The 18,193-nt window shown below is 34.3% G+C and overlaps 1 protein-coding gene across 2 annotated transcripts in view; it reads right to left on the reverse strand.

The window, feature by feature from the left end:
- Positions 1-18,193, reverse strand: part of LOC145258135 (molybdenum cofactor sulfurase-like) — a 1,297,067-nt gene that overhangs the window by 854,137 nt on the left and 424,737 nt on the right. For both annotated transcript variants that reach the window (XM_080115880.1, XM_080115879.1), the window contains exon 3: positions 11,147-11,694. In XM_080115880.1, the coding sequence (XP_079972006.1) occupies positions 11,147-11,694 (548 nt within the window). The remainder of the gene's footprint in view (positions 1-11,146; positions 11,695-18,193) is intronic.

Genomic DNA, 18,193 nt, shown 5'->3' on the forward strand with positions numbered 1-18,193 from the left:
CGACGTACCCCGACAAAGCCGTTTGGCAACAAAATCGCACACCTTCACTGTTGAGGTCCCTAAGTTCCAGAAAGATTTCTACTCCAATAGCTTTTTCCCTCGAACAGCTAAACTTTAGCATTCCCTTCCTGTTGCTTGCTTCCTTAACTGTACTGATATGCAGAAGTTCAAATGTAACTTAAACATTCCGTTAATTTTTTTAGGGATGGTCCCAATTAGTAGCCCCTTACATCAAATTAGCGATATACCTTGTTTGGGGTTAAGGTGAGTAAAACAATGTTCTTAGATAGGTTTTGTATCGGAATGCCTCGGATAAGTATTGACAATCGAAAAATCCGATGAAAAAGGAACAGTCTGATTTTGACTAAAGTTAGCAACATAAGTGTATTTGAGAAGTTTTACCACCGCAAAAGAAAGCTCCGCCGCATACCTTCAATAGCAGGTTCGTTGATGAGACAGGGGAGCGTTCGAAATGAATGTTTCTGTTTAGAGTACAATTGAACCATTTGTGACTTCTGGATTTTAAACCTTCATTCAAGTCATCATATATAAAATAATTTTATTAAATCAACAGTTGGTTTTGTACAGTGGACTACAATTTATCGTGGAAATAAGTCACGGCGGAGAGGCATGTAAACGTTTCTTCCCGGTGCATCGCAATGTGTCCCCGACTAGAGGAGGCAATCGATCTGTTTGATTGAAAAATGGACGATTTCACCGATTTCGTTGACAATAAAAGTATTGAAATTTTGGAAGATTCGTTGACCCTCATGAAATCCAGGACAACGTTGGGTTGCCCTGTAATTGTATACTTCGCTATACGCAAGTTTAAAAAATGCTTTTAGTTTGAAATATAATTTTGTATACCACACATACGTTTAAAATGTTTCCTTCATTCTTTTACGCTTAATCTCTGTCCATTTTACAGGAAACAAAGAAAATACTTCACAGTATGTGTAACTTGGATTTCGTCTTCGAAGTCATCACTATCAACATCCAACATCTTCTTCCAACGTGTCGTCAGCTTTTGGATCCTCCTGCTGTAGAACTTGGTGGTTTTAGACGCAAAGAAGTCCGTGAGGGCGTGGCGCAAGTTTTCTTCATTACTAGATGATTTCCCACGGAGATGAGTATTCAGGAAGTGAAAGAGGTGACAATCAGATGGTGAATAAGACGGATAACGCAAAGTCTCATACTCAAGTTGCTGCATGGTATCTCTGACCACTCGCGCACCATGCGGCCTGACGTTGTCATTGAAGAAACAAAAGCACACCTTTGCAATTCACCAGTGCTTGCTCCTTCTGGCGCAATGCCTGTTGCACATGGTTCAATTGCTGCTGTGTTATGTAGTGCTATTATTATTATTAAAAGATGACGTATGTATTTGTATCGTTCTGTGTGAGAGTCTTACGAGAGATTAGTGTTGCGTAAGAGATGTTTATGTTGTAAGAAGAGATGAGAGATATTAACATGTATAAATAAAGAGAGACATATAAATACATTTTGAGAAGGTGTTTGCTATCTAGATAGATAGACCGATAGTTTGACATTTATACTTTTGACAGTTCTGTGAACGGGAGTGTCTCTATAACATTTATACTCTGACACATATACTTTCTAACACATGTTTTAGATGATGATTTTATCAAGGTTAAATGGACAATACCTTTTCTGTTGAATAACAACACGACGACGCAGATACAAAAAACACATGATGATACGTTTATTTCTTCTTCGACCAGTCGAACATGATTTTATCTCAGGGATTCAAGTTGTTACATGGTTATTCCTAAAAGCCTCTCACTTCTAGAGGGTGCCTTGACTCTAACGGAGAATCGATCTGAACTTCTCTGCTTCTCCCCACTGACTGATTCCGATTCTCACTTATCTAACTAAATTCATAACTCATGACGTCATTGCACGACCGAGCACATGTATATGAGACCCATGGCATGAATCCTTCTCTAACCCAATTTTACGTAACTCACTTTACAATAACATTTTCCATTCTCTTTGTTTCATAAAGGAATGTAACCTATTTTTTAATTCTGTAACACAAATTTCTATTATTTTTTCTTTCTAAGAATGTAAATAGTTTCCATCCAAATTGTATTATTAAATCTTTTAACAGAATCAACAATTTAACTGGACATTCCATTTATAATAACATTGTGTTTATTTTAACTTATGATTGGAATTTTCAATTGCAAGTATAGCTTCGCAAGTTCGAATCCTTGACTATCCTATTTCATATTTACATTTAACTGATTCCCTATTTTTATACTTACATGAAAAGGGGACAGCCCGTATCATGTAACAGCTGTAACATAGCGTATCCGAGCGCGTATGAAAATATCAGCAGCAGCTATTATTAGCAGCAGGAGCAGCGTTTGAACGCGTATGCAAATTAGGAAATATGCGCGAGCTGGCGTCTGAAGAAAAAGAAAGAAAAAAACGACAACATGTTCTCGGAGAGGAACAAAATCGGCGCCAAAGGAGATGGACGAGTGAAGAAAGATTACAGTCAAAAAAACATGTATAAGAAATAGCTGTCTTCGGCCGGGGTTTAGTTGAACAGAATTGAGAGACTTGAGCTGGTGTCGAGACGGGCAAAAAGAAAAGAAAAAACAGTAATAAACGTCTAGAGTTTAAAAAAAGAAAGAAAACCGGATTCGTATTTTATTTTATTTCTTTCCTGTGTTTGTTCTTACCACACTACACTGCGAGTATTGATTTCCAGTGACAGTTTGGCCAGTTGGCAGCAGTTCGTAACGAAGCTGTCCACCAGACTAAACAATCTTGCGTGAGTGCAAACGCGGTCTTGCGGTGTGAGGGGCAGTGTCACAAGGAAACAAACAATATCTGGAATACATGGGAGGTTCGTAACGAACTCACTTTTGATCACCGGCTGTGCGATTACACAAGGATTCGGTGGCGAGAAAGCAAACAGTCTCGATCAAGATGTCTTTACATTTTCATAATACTCACAGCTGTTCGTCTTATAACTGATGGCCTGGCAGGGCACGCGTTTTTTTTATGTAACGTCTAATATTCATACTTCCGGCTGCCCGAATTTGCAAACAATTGTTATAGGCGTTTCGAATAAATTTAAACTTCATTCAATGAATCAATAAACAGACATAACATTTTTGGTTACCTAGTAGTTTTATAATCGATGCGTCACGCTTAAGTTTGAAAATAGTTCCAGACACCGTAGAAAGCCAAGTGAACTATTGAGATTAAAAATACTACTTTAAAGTAAGAATAATAAACAGCCAACGTAGCTCCACTCTCCACTCACGGCTGGCCACAAGAAGATACAAAACGCATTTTCATCGTTAACTTTTTATATTAACTTATATTCCAGAGCATGTTTTTTTGTTGGTTTACCATTGTTCGATAATGACGCCGGGCAATGGCAGGTTTTGGGAAAAATAACGGGAGTTCTATTTCTTGATCTGTGACGCCAATCCTGGTAAAACAAAGGACTTGAAGTTATATATAAACAAATGCATTTGTGGGTCAGGTGGACAGACGAGAGAAACGCCGACCAGACGTGTATATACACATTCCTTCGCCAACCGTTACTCCATCTAGCTCTCTCTCTCTCTCTCTCTCTCTCTGCCACAAGTTACGAGTTGATTGTCAAAATAAACGACACTGTTCTATAAACCGAAATTTTATGTTATTGAAAACACAATATATTTTCAGAAAATGCAACGTGTGCTATGTTAATGCCCACAGTAGAATAAACGACGATACATTTTGCATTCATATTATTTGGATTAATCGTATTACTTTTCTCATCTCGAGTGTGATTTTCACAACGTTTCAGTCGATGTAACCTCCGACCTTCTTCAGGTGTATCTTGTCGAACTCTTGAATCTTTCCGTCAAATTCGGGAATTTGGACGGAATTTCGAGCGGAACCCTTTATTTCTTTCACGGGGGTAGCATGCTCTTGTTCCGTCAGCCAGACTGGATAGGGGCCCTAAGTAATTCACAATTGTATTTTTCGATTGCCCACACTGAGGATTTAACCTTCAGGAGAAGGTCACTTTTTACAATTGATTTTTCCAAGTACTCTAACCATTGCGCCACGGATCCTTGCGGACAATTCTGGTATGAATTTTAGGAGCCTTAAACGTATTTTTTTTATTTCTACTTGTAAATATAACTATTTATTACTAAGTATTACTATATATTAATGTATATTTATACATAATTACTGTTTATACTTATTATTTGTATATATTATCTATTGTTTATAATTAAAGGTTCCCATATCGTATTAAATTCTATACTAGATCTACTTAGTAATTGGTTATTCTCCAGCATATGTGTGCTGCTTTTTTGAGTCGTCTTATTCTCCACCGTTCTTCTGTCTATAATTTTTTTACTTCGTCCACGATGGTAGATTAACGTTAAAGCTACCAATCAACTCCAGACGAACACCAAGGATCACAAAACGAGTAAGGCATGAACTTGTTCGAGACAGAATCTACAACAGTCGGTGGAAGAAGCATCAATTACATACCGAAATTGCTAATGACCTTACCCCATTCCTTGAGAATATAAAAAGACAAAACCCGCATCCAAGAATATCTGGACATATCCCATAAGAAAGAATTTAAGGAGGTTATTCTCGCCAAATAAAGAAATTGGAAAATCTAAAATCTAAGGACATGTGACTTCAGGTCCACCATTCACCAATAAGAGCGATTGTCAATCAAAGTAAATGTCAGCTAACTTCTTCTAAGGAATCAGTGCTAAACAAAGGTCTCCACTTTGCAACAACTATCAAGCGAATTTTATACTGAGATATGATAGCTCCAATAGAGGATGCAAGCTTGAATGAACCCAAAGCACAAGAAGATGAACCAAGGTGGAAAGTGAAACAAGCACTCGAGAATTCAAAGCCCCCAAAACCGAACCCCTCAAAGGAACAAGTATTGGCTATCAAGTCCCTGCGCAGTGACAGTGATATCATAATATTACCAACAAACAAAGGCAATGCAACAGCGGTAATGGATAGAGCAGAATATTCTAAGAAATTGGCAGATTTAATAGAATCTGGTGGCTACTGTAAAGTGAAAAAGAATCCGACCTTGAAAACAGAAAGGAAGCTGTCACAGATTCTCAGTAAGAATAAGGACCTAATACCTGTTAAATACAGACAGCTAGTACAGCATTACAGCAAGCTACCAACACCTATACGGCGTCCCTAAGATCCACAAGGACGGTATTCCATTAAGACCAATTGTCAGTGCCCGAGGTTCAGCATGCTATCCATTGAGCCGATTCCTGGTAGATATAATCACTCCACTCATGGGCAAATCTCCATACGTTAAGAATTCAGCTCACTTCCTGGAAAAATAAACAATGCTCCCATCCATTCTAATCAGATGGTGAGCCTAGATTTAGTGAGTCTGTTCACGAAAGTACCCACTGATGAAACTGACAGTGGTACGGGATAAGCTGACTTCAAATGCCTTATTGAAGGAACGCACTTGCATCCCAATTGACAATATAATAGAAATGTTGACCTTCTGTGTAGAAACTACATACTTCGTGATGGAAGGTGATATATATCGGCAGGAAGAAGGTCTGGCGATAGGATCACCATTGTCCCCCATACTGACCAATGCCTACATGGAATACTTTGAGGAAATGGCATTAGGATGAACACCACTAAAACCAACAATGTGGTTGCGATATGTGGGTGAAACATTCATACTCTGGCCCCATCAGGAATATGTTCAAACGTGACTAGACCATTTGAACTCAATTTATCCAACTATACAGTTCACGATGGAAAAAGAACATAACAAATTATCGTTCCTAGATGTGCTGATAACCCACACCGGTCAGGGGTTTATGTCATCTGTATACCGAAAGCCATATTTGACTACAATACCTAAACTTCAACTCACACCATCCATATCATGTAAAGAAAGGAATCATCCGTTGCCTATAACACCGAGCAAAAGCAATATATAGTAACAGCAGTGCATATCAAGAGGAGATGGACGTTTAAGAAAACCCCTCCACCGAAACAACTACTCAGAGAGCATGACACCAGCTCCAAAAAATCTGGACCAGACACAAAAGGACACCTACTCAGAAACTCACCACAGTTTGTATACCATATACAGTTTGTCTGAAAAACTTCAACGAATATGTGATCCATATGACATCAGGACTGTATTCAGGAGTGATTCAACTCTCCAGAAACAGCTTGTGAGAGTCAAGTTCTCTACAGAAAAAAAATCATGACTAAGAACTGTGTATATGAAATCCCATGTAAATGTGGATTACTAAAAAAGGTGAGACGTGTTGGCCACTTAAAGTACGTTTAGAAGAACACCCAAAAGCCGTAGTACGGGGAAAGATAGAAAAATCAGGTATAGCTGATCATATTTGGAAGGAAAAGGTAAACCGTCTACCATTATGGGACGAAATAAAAATTATAGACAGAGAGGAATGGTGGAGAGTAAGACGACTGAAAGAAGCAGCAAATATGCTGGGGAATAACCAACTGCTAAGTAGACCTAGTATAGAATTTAATACGATATGGGAACCTTTAATTATAAACAATAGATAATATATATATACAAATAAGTAAAAACAGTAATGTATGTATAAATATACATTAATATATAGTAATACTTAGTAATAAATAGTTATATTTACAAGTAGAAATAAAAAAAATACGTTTAAGGCTCCTAAAATTCATACCAGAATTGTCCGCAAGGATCCGTAGCGCAGTGGTTTGAGTACTTGGAAAAATCAATTGTAAAATGTGATATTCTCCTGAAGGTTGAAGGTTCAATCCTCAGTGTGGGCGATCGAAAAAACATAATTGCGAATTACTTAGGACCCCTATCCAGTCTGGCTGATAAACAAGAGCATGATACCCCCGTGAAGTAAATAAAGGGTTCCGCTCGAAATTCCGTCCAAATTCCCGAATTCGACAGAAAGATTCACGAGTTCGACAAGATACACCTGAAGAAGTTCGGAGGTTACATCGACCGAAACGTTGTGAAAATCACACTCAAGATGAGAATCACAATAATATGAATAACCAATCCTCACCTCAAAAATTCAGAAACGCGATACATTTACATGTTTAGTAATATACGTTAATTAAAATATATTTTTATGTTTAGTAATATACGTTAATTAAAATATATTTTTATGTTTAGTAATATACGTTAATTAAAATATATTTTTATGTTTAGTAATATACGTTAATGAAAATATATTTTCATGTTTAGTAATATACGTTAATGAAAATATATTTTTATGTTTAGTAATATACGTTAATTAAAATATATTTTTATGTTTAGTAATATACGTTAATTAAAATATATTTTCATGTTTAGTAATATACGTTAATTAAAATATATTTTCATGTTTAGTAATATACGTTAATGAAAATATATTTTTATGTTTAGTAATATACGTTAATTAAAATATATTTTCATGTTTAGTAATATACGTTAATTAAAATATATTTTCATGTTTAGTAATATACGTTAATTAAAATATATTTTCATGTTTAGTAATATACGTTAATTAAAATATATTTTCATGTTTAGTAATATACGTTAATTAAAATATATTTTCATGTTTAGTAATATACGTTAATGAAAATATATTTTTATGTTCTTGTTTGCATATATAATTTTTATAGTATATAATATAGGTGGAAGAGTCTATTGTTATCCGTAATATTAACTCGAATAGACTAATAATTATATGAAACCGCGAGACAAAATGCACATTAAAATGCTCATAGTTCTATAAGGCCACGATAACTATTGCTTGATCGCCTTCTTCTGTGTTTTAAAAAAAAGCAGCTGATCCTTAGAAAGGTTTTTATGTCAGCTTCAATAGTGTGTTTTCTATTTTCCAAACGAAATATTGTTAATTAAAGGGGTAACGTTACCCAATCAAAAGTCAGTATGTTGCCGAGATCCTCCTCACTTTTTTTTCACTTGTTTTGTTGGTACTGGTGCATATTGTAAACCAGACGTACCCAAGCGTTCGCTCGACTTTGGCTGGAACATGACGTCACCAACCGAATTATGCCAATCACAACGCAGCGCGCTGAATTAAAACGAGGCTGCAGCTCGCGCCTTACAGACGACTTTCGGATAACTATTGGAAGAGGAAAGAAAAAGCACAAGTTGTTGCATGCAAATCATGGACAGTACCAAAATAACGAATATTTAAAACCTCTTCCAATTAAAAGAATTTTAAAAAAGAAAATACTTGGAAGAAAATTGTTTTGACAAAAAAAAAAAAAAAAAAAGCAAACAAAATTTTAAAACAAAAACAAAAAAATAGCAAAACATATTGGAAAAAAAAAACGTATTGGAACCTTTAAAAAAAAAAACAACATTTCCTTAAAATTATCCCCCCCCAAATTAAATGTTTGTATCTTTTAACCATTTCTTGACAGTTATTAAAACAAAATGAATTATAAATCACCAAATTACGGTAGGCCGTTATTTTGTCTTTCGTTTCTTCATTTTACATTTTGCTGTTTTCTTTTCGTAGCGTTATTATAATTTTATAGGCGACGCTCGGTATAATCCGGCTGGTGACGTTATGTTCCGGCAAAAGCCGAGCGAACGCTTGAAATAAGTCTGGTTCATAATATGCAACAGTACTATTTTGTCTTCCCGTGAATGTTGTATTAATCTCAGTTGACGGAATTTGTTTAATGTTTTTATATCGATATTTTAAGATATTTTTAATATTAAAGTATGATTGGGTAAACACGAAACAAAAGCTTTAGACAAAATGGAAACTTAGTTTAAGGAATAAGGGATAAGAAGTCGAACATGCTAGTAGAAATAAGAGCACAAAAACACGAATAAAGTTGTTTCAGTCGATTAATTCCAAAATTTTACCAAATGAATATAGTCGAACCAAATATCTTGGTTAAGCTTTAATCCGTCTATGTTCTTATTTCTACTAGTCTGTTAGCTTACTTATCGCCTATTCCATGAACTAATTTTCCATATCGATATAGTCAGTTTAGATGCGAGTTCGGTTTCTTTAAATTGGACAGTAAATGATTTCCCGGAAGCCATGCCATTACTATCATAATGTATCCATCACATTTAGATTGCATGTTCATGTTTTTTTTTTTTTTGTGAAAAATATTTTTATTATCATATTGAGCAAATACTATGGTCTCGGCCTATACAAATATTAAAAAAAAATGAACAAAACTTGTTGTCCCCCCCCCCCAGACAAAGGAGGGATTATCAACTCACTCATGTTCTTCTGTTCATTTCTTCGCACTTTCTCAATAACCTCGCCTTGGATTATTTTTAAATTTTGCACAAACATTAGTCATGGTAAAAGTAAATTTTTGCCTGAACGGATTTTCCGGAATAACTCTGGTTGCTAGGGACCATTATATGGGTAAAATTGCCCCCAAATCGTTCATCTGTTCATTTATTCACACTTTTCTCAATAATAACGCCTTGAATTTTTAAAAAGAGTTTGCACAAACATTAGTCATGGTGAAAGTATTTTTTTCATTCGTTAAACGGAACTCCACATGCTCAACTTTTAAATATTTAAAACTGTGGTTCGTTTCAGTATAAAATTTTACCGTAAAATGCTCTTTGACTATTTGAAAAGGCAATTATAAGCGGTATTTGGTTTTATTAATTAAATTACGTTAGATTTACATAAGAAAACTTCACTCAAAATATTAAAAAAGTGATTTTTGAACATTCATTTTTTAACATGAAAATTTTGATCAAATAATATTTTCAAGATTTGAGGAAAAACATAGGAAAATCTTTAAGCCAACGTGATTAAACGTATAAAACAACAAATAAAATTTCGCAAAAAGTTTATACACTTATTAACCTATTGATGTTAGAAAAAGTGAACAACGTTCACAATTTTGCTAAAGAAATTAGATTTAGCCGTTTGGTGCCACGGTAGAATGTAATAGAAAAAAATCGTAAAAGTCTAAAAATATACATAGTTTACTTACCTGCGCATTGATTCAAGGCAGCTATTTTTCTGGAAAAAAAACCCCACTAACACATTGCAATTACAAATACGATTTATTTCTCTCAGTGTTCAACATGGTTCTGCAGCTAGCATCTTTACCCTGTGTCTTCCCCTCCAATTATCTAACTTACGGCTAATATGTTAACTAAAGGGAAAATAAAATTTTCTATAAAATATGTGTAATCATTGTGGAGCAGAGAATCAGTCATGCATGCATATATATATATATATATATATATATATATATATATATATATATAACTACTTCATTTACTCACATAAATTTAATATACGAAAGTATAGATTTATGCGTAAACTTTAAGTATTTACTTCAAAAGTGCTCAATACGTAGGTAGAGCTAGTTAGTAATTTATAAAATATATATGGCGATTAAGATAAGCAAGAATATAACAAACTAATCACAGAAAACATTACAAAAAACTACAAAAAACTAGACACAAACGAATGCGATTACATAGATATAATAAATACTGAAAGTAAACAAATTACCGATAAACTAAAAATTAGCGATAAAGTTGGCAAATTGAAACCTAGAGAGTCATACATTCTGCTTAAAGACCACAAATGGGACTTTAATAATAATCCCAGCACCCGCCTGATAAACCCAACTAAACCAGAAATAGGTAGAATTAGCAAAACTATACTTTCTAGAGTAAACAAACAAATCAAACAGGACCTAGAACTAAACCAGTGGGCAAATACTACCGAAGCAATCACCTGGTTTAATAATATAGAAAACAAAGATAAATGTACATTCATACAGTTTGACGTCATAGACTTTTATCCCTCGATATTCGAAGAACTTTTTAACATTGCCCTAGAATTTGCCGAGGCATACACTGATATATCCTCAGAAGAAATCAACATCATTAAAAAATGTAGAAAATCAGTTCTAATAAATAACAATAACCAATGGATAAAAACTAAAATGAAAAATTCGTTCGATTTGGCGATGGGTGCCAGAGACTCTGCAGGCTTAATCGCCATATATATTTTATAAATTACTATATATATATATATATATATATATAACGTATCCGTTATAGAAAAGAAAACAAGTCGGAAAAGATTTCACTTACCTAGTCCTGTTGGATATCCAAAGATCTTGTAGAACGACAGCACGAGAAAGTCAATTTTGACAGCGTTTAGATCGATCGGAGATGTGCTAAGAAACGAGGCTGCATCTAAACATGTAAACCAGGAATACTCGGACAATTCCGATTGGAAAGGAAAGTTTTTAGATTTGATGACGTCTATCCAATCTAAGGGATATCGATGGCCAGAGAAGTTCGATTGCGCCGGATACACAAACAAAGCGTTGCCTGGCTTATTATTGCCTGCTTTCCGGCGGTGCACATAACAATGGGAAACGTCCATTTGATGGAGTTGATCGGAATCGAGACAGACGACTCGGGCGTGTTTTTCCAGTGCAATTTCCCTCATCCCCTGGACGGAAGTGTGGTTATCCAAAAGATAGCAGAAACAGCCTCCGTTGGATTCGTGGTTGTCCGTTTCAGTGTCATTTGTAAACGTGAACGAATCCGCTAGAAGCTTTAGAGCAGCCGTGCATCCAGACGTGAACACAACCGAATATTCGTCGGATGTAGTATTGAAGAAACGTAGGATCCTGCATAAAAAGCAAACAGAAAATATATGAATAAATGCGAAAATTGATCCTATTTCTTGTGTTAACGATTAGTTCAACATTACTTCAAGTTAATCCGTATTAAGCGGATTACTGTTCTCATCTTCAGTGTCATTTTCACAGGTTCGGTAACCTGCGACCTTCTTCAGGTGTGTCTCTCCGCACTCTGGGATCTTTCTCAAACTCAGAAATTAAAAGAAATCACTGAGTACATATACCAAATACCTAACATTAAATAACGAAATAATTCTGACTAATCACATAAACTGGCACCGGTGGAAATACAACTAGAAACTTAGGAGATATATTGCACGAAAGCAAGGAAACTTAAAGTACCATAGTTAATTAGAAATATCACACTCGAATCGGCTCATAAAAAATAAAAAGAAAAGAATAACATGTAATAACACCGGCATCTATTTGAGGTACTTATGTAGAATAAGGACTTATCGTCGAAATGTTTCGGGCATTCAACGTAAAACGCCGAAAGCTGCCGAAACGCTGAGCCAATGAAATCGTAGCAGCCAACCTCGTTTCATTAACTATTTATAATGCTATCGTTTGTTTATAAAAAACTAAATATCTCGATTTTAAGAAAAATAAAGAAAAATAAATAAAACATAATCAAAACTTTTTGTTATCAGTTTTTTTTTATGCAAAAAATATTTATTCATGAAACTTACCTTACAATGAGTGTTTATTTTCTTTATTTAAATTTTAACTTTTTAGTTTCGTTAAAATTGTCCAATAATTATTCATTATATTTCCTTCGTAAAACAAGAACACATCGTTTACTAGTTTTTCTATTTTTTATTAAATTGTATTCATAATAACAGAAATAATATATTTTTATTTAAAAAAAAAATGGTCAACATTTGCGCGAAAAAGAAAATCATGGAACTTTTGTTCGGCAACTTCCGGGAATTTTCGACTGTAGCAATATACTTATTCTGCATAAGTGTCCTATTTGGAGCTACAAAAGTGGTTATGCAACGCCAAGGACGATTGAAAACGCCCGCAGAGGGAGAACACCGTTTATCCCCTAACCACAATAGAATGGCACGGAGTACCGGACTCCATAGGGAGGCTTATTGTCATTCTAACTCCACGGTAAATTATCCCATCATCTGAAACAAATCACTTATCGCGAACAGCAACCGAATTACAATAATAACGAGAAACCCTGGAAATCTGAGGGGAAAAATTAAAACACTGATTTTCATTACTGATAACGACTGATATGAAAACTTCACACAACTAGCAATACTACTACTACTACTACTACTACTACTAATAATAATAATATCATCATCATCATGTAGTTCGTCAGCCTTGACGATGACTAGTCTGTGCTTTATCCTTTAGTACAGGACTCCTTGCTTGCGCAGTTTAGGTGTAGTATCTGTTGCCTGCTTTACGGCGGTGCACATAACAATGGGAAACGTCATAATAGTAAACCATATAAGAGCCTATTCGTGTACAGATACACTGACGTTGAGCTTTATTATATAATCTCACGCGCATCTATATAATAAAGCTCAATGCCTGTGTGTGTCTATACACGATTAGGCTCCTATATGCTTTATCATTATGCTAAACTGACCACATACAATGCTAGAAGGAGTATCAAGGATCTGAAATAGATATGTTGATCTGGGGGTTCAGACGGGAGAGGTAACTTATAAGGGGGAACCCTATGCACGCTCATATCTTTTCACGTAGAGTTACCAAATTTGGTGGGATAACCCCACCATGTATATATAAATTAATATATGTTACACACACACACATATAAATTATTATAATTTCACACACACATATATATATATATATATATAAATTATATAATATCACACACACACACATATATAAATTATTATAATATCACACCCATATATAAACTATATAATATCACACACACACACACATATATATATACACACATTATATAAAATAACACACACACACATATACATGAATTATTATATAACACACACACATACATGAATTATTATATAAAACACACACATATACATGAATTATTATATAAAACACACACATATACATGAATTATTATATAAAACACACACATATACATGAATTATTATATAACACACACACACATATATATATATATACATATATATAAATTATTATATACTATCTCCCACACATATATATATAGTACAAAACTTTGTCATAATGACACCCAAGATGGCCAACTTGTAACAACGTAGAGATGGAGTTTCTTTTCCCCAAACACCAGGTTTTCATGTACAAAATCAACTTTTTGTTCGTAACATCGAATGGAAAAAAACATCTGATGAGTTGGTGGGAATCAAGAAATTTTTATGAACACATAAAATCATAAAAGTGCCATCCCATTAACGAAACGGCTGTAATGGAGAAATACAAGATTAAATAAACAAAAGTAAAAAAAAAATGTAAGTCTTTGAATTTCAACAAGTTTTGTACTATATATGCTCTGCACCTATAAAATAAATACATTGAGCTTCACTTGAAATTAACGATAAGTCAGTTTTTATAAGAGTCGCCACCCGTTAAACGAAATCGGTATACATTGAAATTAACAATATCTAAAAAATAAACACACACACATATATATATCACACACACATATACACTATATAAAATAACATACATATATATGTATATAAATTATATAATAACACACACATATATATATATAAATTATATAATATCACACACACACACATATATATATATATAAATTATATAATATCACACACACACACATACATAAATTATATAATATCACACACACATACATAAATTATATAATATCACACACAAACATATATAAATTATATATAACAGACACACATAAATTATATAATATCACACACGCACATATATAAATTATATAATATCAAACGCACATATATAAATTATATAATATCAAACACACATATATATAAATTATATATAACAGACACACACATATATAAATTATATATCACAGACACACATGAATTATATAATATCACACACGCACATATATAAATTATATAATATCAAACACACACATATATAACACACACATATATATATAAATTATATAATATCACACACACATATATATATATATTATATAATATCACACACACACACACGCATATAATTATATAATATCACGCACACACATATAAATTATATAATATCACGCGCACACACATAAATTATATAATATCACACATTATATAATATAACATACATATATATAAAAATTATATAATATCACACTCACATACTATATATATGAAAAGAGAGAGAATTAATGAGAAAGAGGAAAACAAAGATTTCAATAATAAATACGCATTTTTTCCCAGACTAAAAAACAGAAAAGAAAATGGCGACCGAGATGTCGAATATTGATTTATCCGCCCTGACACTGAAACACACTAATCATTGTCGATGTCATAATGGATAAAAATAACTTTCTTTCCATAATTGATTCAGATTAACCAAATGAATTTGACAGGTCAACTGCAGATTTGGAAACGTTTTATTTTTCGTTTTAAATATAAAACGTTCATATCCAAAGTTTTTTTCATGTATCCATCGTTCTCTCTAGAGATGGAAACCATTCTCAAAAATGGATAAGTAATGCATTCTTAAATGGATTAAAATAGATTCTTCATGGATCAAGCTTGGATAAAACGATGAGGATCACGATTCCTTAATTTTCAGGATCCCTCTCTCAGCTTCGCGGATAGGAATCTATTTTAATACTGTTTTTATTATGCTATGTTTTACTTCGGTGAGTGACCAGTCATCCTCCTCAAATTTGGCGCGAAGGTGAATTTACTTGAACTACAGAGTAAAACGATACACGATTCCATTTCCATTTGATAAAAAAAACGGTTTTCTTTGTTGGTTGCAACCATGTACTAATCGGCCAGTTGTGTATAGATCCCAAGAACGATAGAAGCCTTTTATCATGTTTGAAAGTGACACAATTTTCAACGAGCGAGATCGGAGATGCGATGCTGTACAAGTCATGCTCTCTACCGATAGAAGTTATGATTACAGGATCATTACCAGTACTTTCAAAATGCATCGATGGATTGCCACGAATAATAGAGACGTACCCAGGGGGATAAAAATAGTTTCCAGCTACGGCTATGGCCATGAATGTTATTTCGAGGATCACATCAGTCGAAATCGGCTTGAAAGTTAACACCAAAGTGTACCTGCATATGTTGAAGAGTGTGGTGCTCTCCTGGTGCAATCAGATGGCTGCTGGCAGATCTTAGGTGTAATAGCAAGACTCGGTGCTTGCACACAAGTCCAAAGAGACCCAAGCTTGGCTTTAGAAGGAGAGCTACACTTTGTAACCTGCTCTCACAGACCCCCTTCAACCCTCGATCTAAACTCGCTGGACTACTTCGTTTGATCATACGCCAAGACATCACCAACATTACCTCTCACAACACCAAAGCCAGCTTGATTGACGCCATCTGCAGAGTATTCGCCGAGCTCTTATCGGCGCTTGTGGAAAAGGCATTCTCCCAGTTCCAGCCCTGTATCGAGGCAGCGATTAAGGCTGAAGGCAGCTACATTGAATATATGCCAGCCCTACTACAGAATCGTTACCTGAATTGACTTTTTCAATAAAAGTTTAAAAATAAAGCTGTAGTGTTGTTTTCTTTAGTCCGACAACTTTATTGTTCCACCCTGTATTTCATTTCTCTTTCATTATATATAGTTTGTTGGCGCCAAGAGTTGGGTAATCGATTGCTGATCGCATTTATAAGTGACTGGTAGTTTGGGTCTTACGTTAAATAATTATCTGTGGATTTGTAAAACTAATTCAGAAGTGTTTAAGTTAGAATATGTAATAAACAGTTACTAAATTGCATATAAGTAGCATTAGCAATCGGTGAATCGGAAATTGTGTATCTTCTAAATAAATTACTCATATGCATTGCGTAATAGTCAAATGAATGGCGAAAAAATCTGCATTTACTCTTAAAACAGAAACAATATATCGATCTAAACTCAATTTGCTTGATTTTTGATATGTTTTTACAGCACCAACTAACTTAGAGAAAAAATTAAGTTGTATAAAATATACATAAAAGAGGTACACAAACGGTTGTATTTAATTCTATATAAGGGAATCGCTATATATATGTGTGTGAATAATTTTCTCCGTGAAAGAAACGTTTAAATTAAAATACGTAGGTTTAAAAAGCCAATACAGCGCATATTTTAGAAAAAAAACCCAAACATTTATTTGTTTGGCTTATCTTTCCAATCGTGTAATAAGATCATTTTTACATTTGTTTTTAAGTTGTCACTCGTAATGCTTTTCGAATTTAGTAATGCATTCATTAAATGTATAGGAACTTCGTAACTGTATTTGTATTTTGGTAGTTCTGCTTCAGGGCGAGTCATTGGCTGTGTTTCTTGGAATTAATTGTTTAGTACTTTAATTAAGCCTATCAAGTTTCCGTGCCCTATGTAATGTCCGTCGTCTATGTAGATGTCGGTGTATAGTTTCAGGTTTGGTACGAACACTTTATTGTTTTTTTTTTGGTTTGGTTTGCTTGTTTTACGGCATATCATCTCTTTAGGTTATTTAATGCCGAATATAGCCATTTTGGAAATAGCATTCATGTTGCATCCAGTTATTTTGTAGAAGGTTTTTTACTCTTCAAGCTCTTTGTATCTTCAATCGCTAGTTTATAGTGTTTGGTTTGGTTGTTTTATAGTGGATTTTACAGTTTTTGTTTCCTGCACTGCAGAACACGAGTTTTGCAATGGGAAAGAGAAAAAGGTTACAGTATTAATGTTTCGTACATTTTAAGTTATGAAACCAGCCAGGAAGTGGGGGAGATAGAAAGAGAAAGCGGAAATGAGAAGAAGGAAAAGGGGGTAAAGGTGGACTGTTTTTGGTTTTGCAGACCATAATTAAGTTTTACAAAAAGAAGTAGAGCAACAAAAAGCATCAATGTTAGATGTATTTCGTCTCAGGAAGCCAATATCTTCAGGCAGCCTGATCTGGTAGCACCAGTTTTTTTATCAGTAATCGCCGCATATCATGCTATCTATAGTGCATCCTATGCTCTCCATTCTGTACAATATTCTACTGTCATCATCGCTTCACAATTGCATTTGCATTACTCATGTCGATAGCAAGTACGGCACTATGATGTCTGCTGATTCTCGGTGTGTCCAACAGAAGTGTCCTACGTTACGAAGTGTTTCAGTTTCTAGATAATATATCGTAAAGTAATACATTATGCTGTCCATGTCAGTCGTTTGACTATATTTTTAAATCGTCGTTTAAATATCACTTCTCTTACCCCGTTTCTCGTTTCCGGTGTTTGGGTTGCTCCGATGGTATTTGATACATTTTTCTGTCAACGGCAGGTGATTAATACAGGACACAGCATCCTCACCCTGTGACAGACACCAAGGTATGCTATGCTTC

The sequence above is a fragment of the Euprymna scolopes genome, chromosome 33 (assembly GCF_053919585.1).
Source record: "Euprymna scolopes isolate OS-2025 chromosome 33, ASM5391958v1, whole genome shotgun sequence".
In the NCBI taxonomy this organism is placed as follows: Eukaryota; Metazoa; Mollusca; class Cephalopoda; order Sepiida; family Sepiolidae; genus Euprymna; species Euprymna scolopes.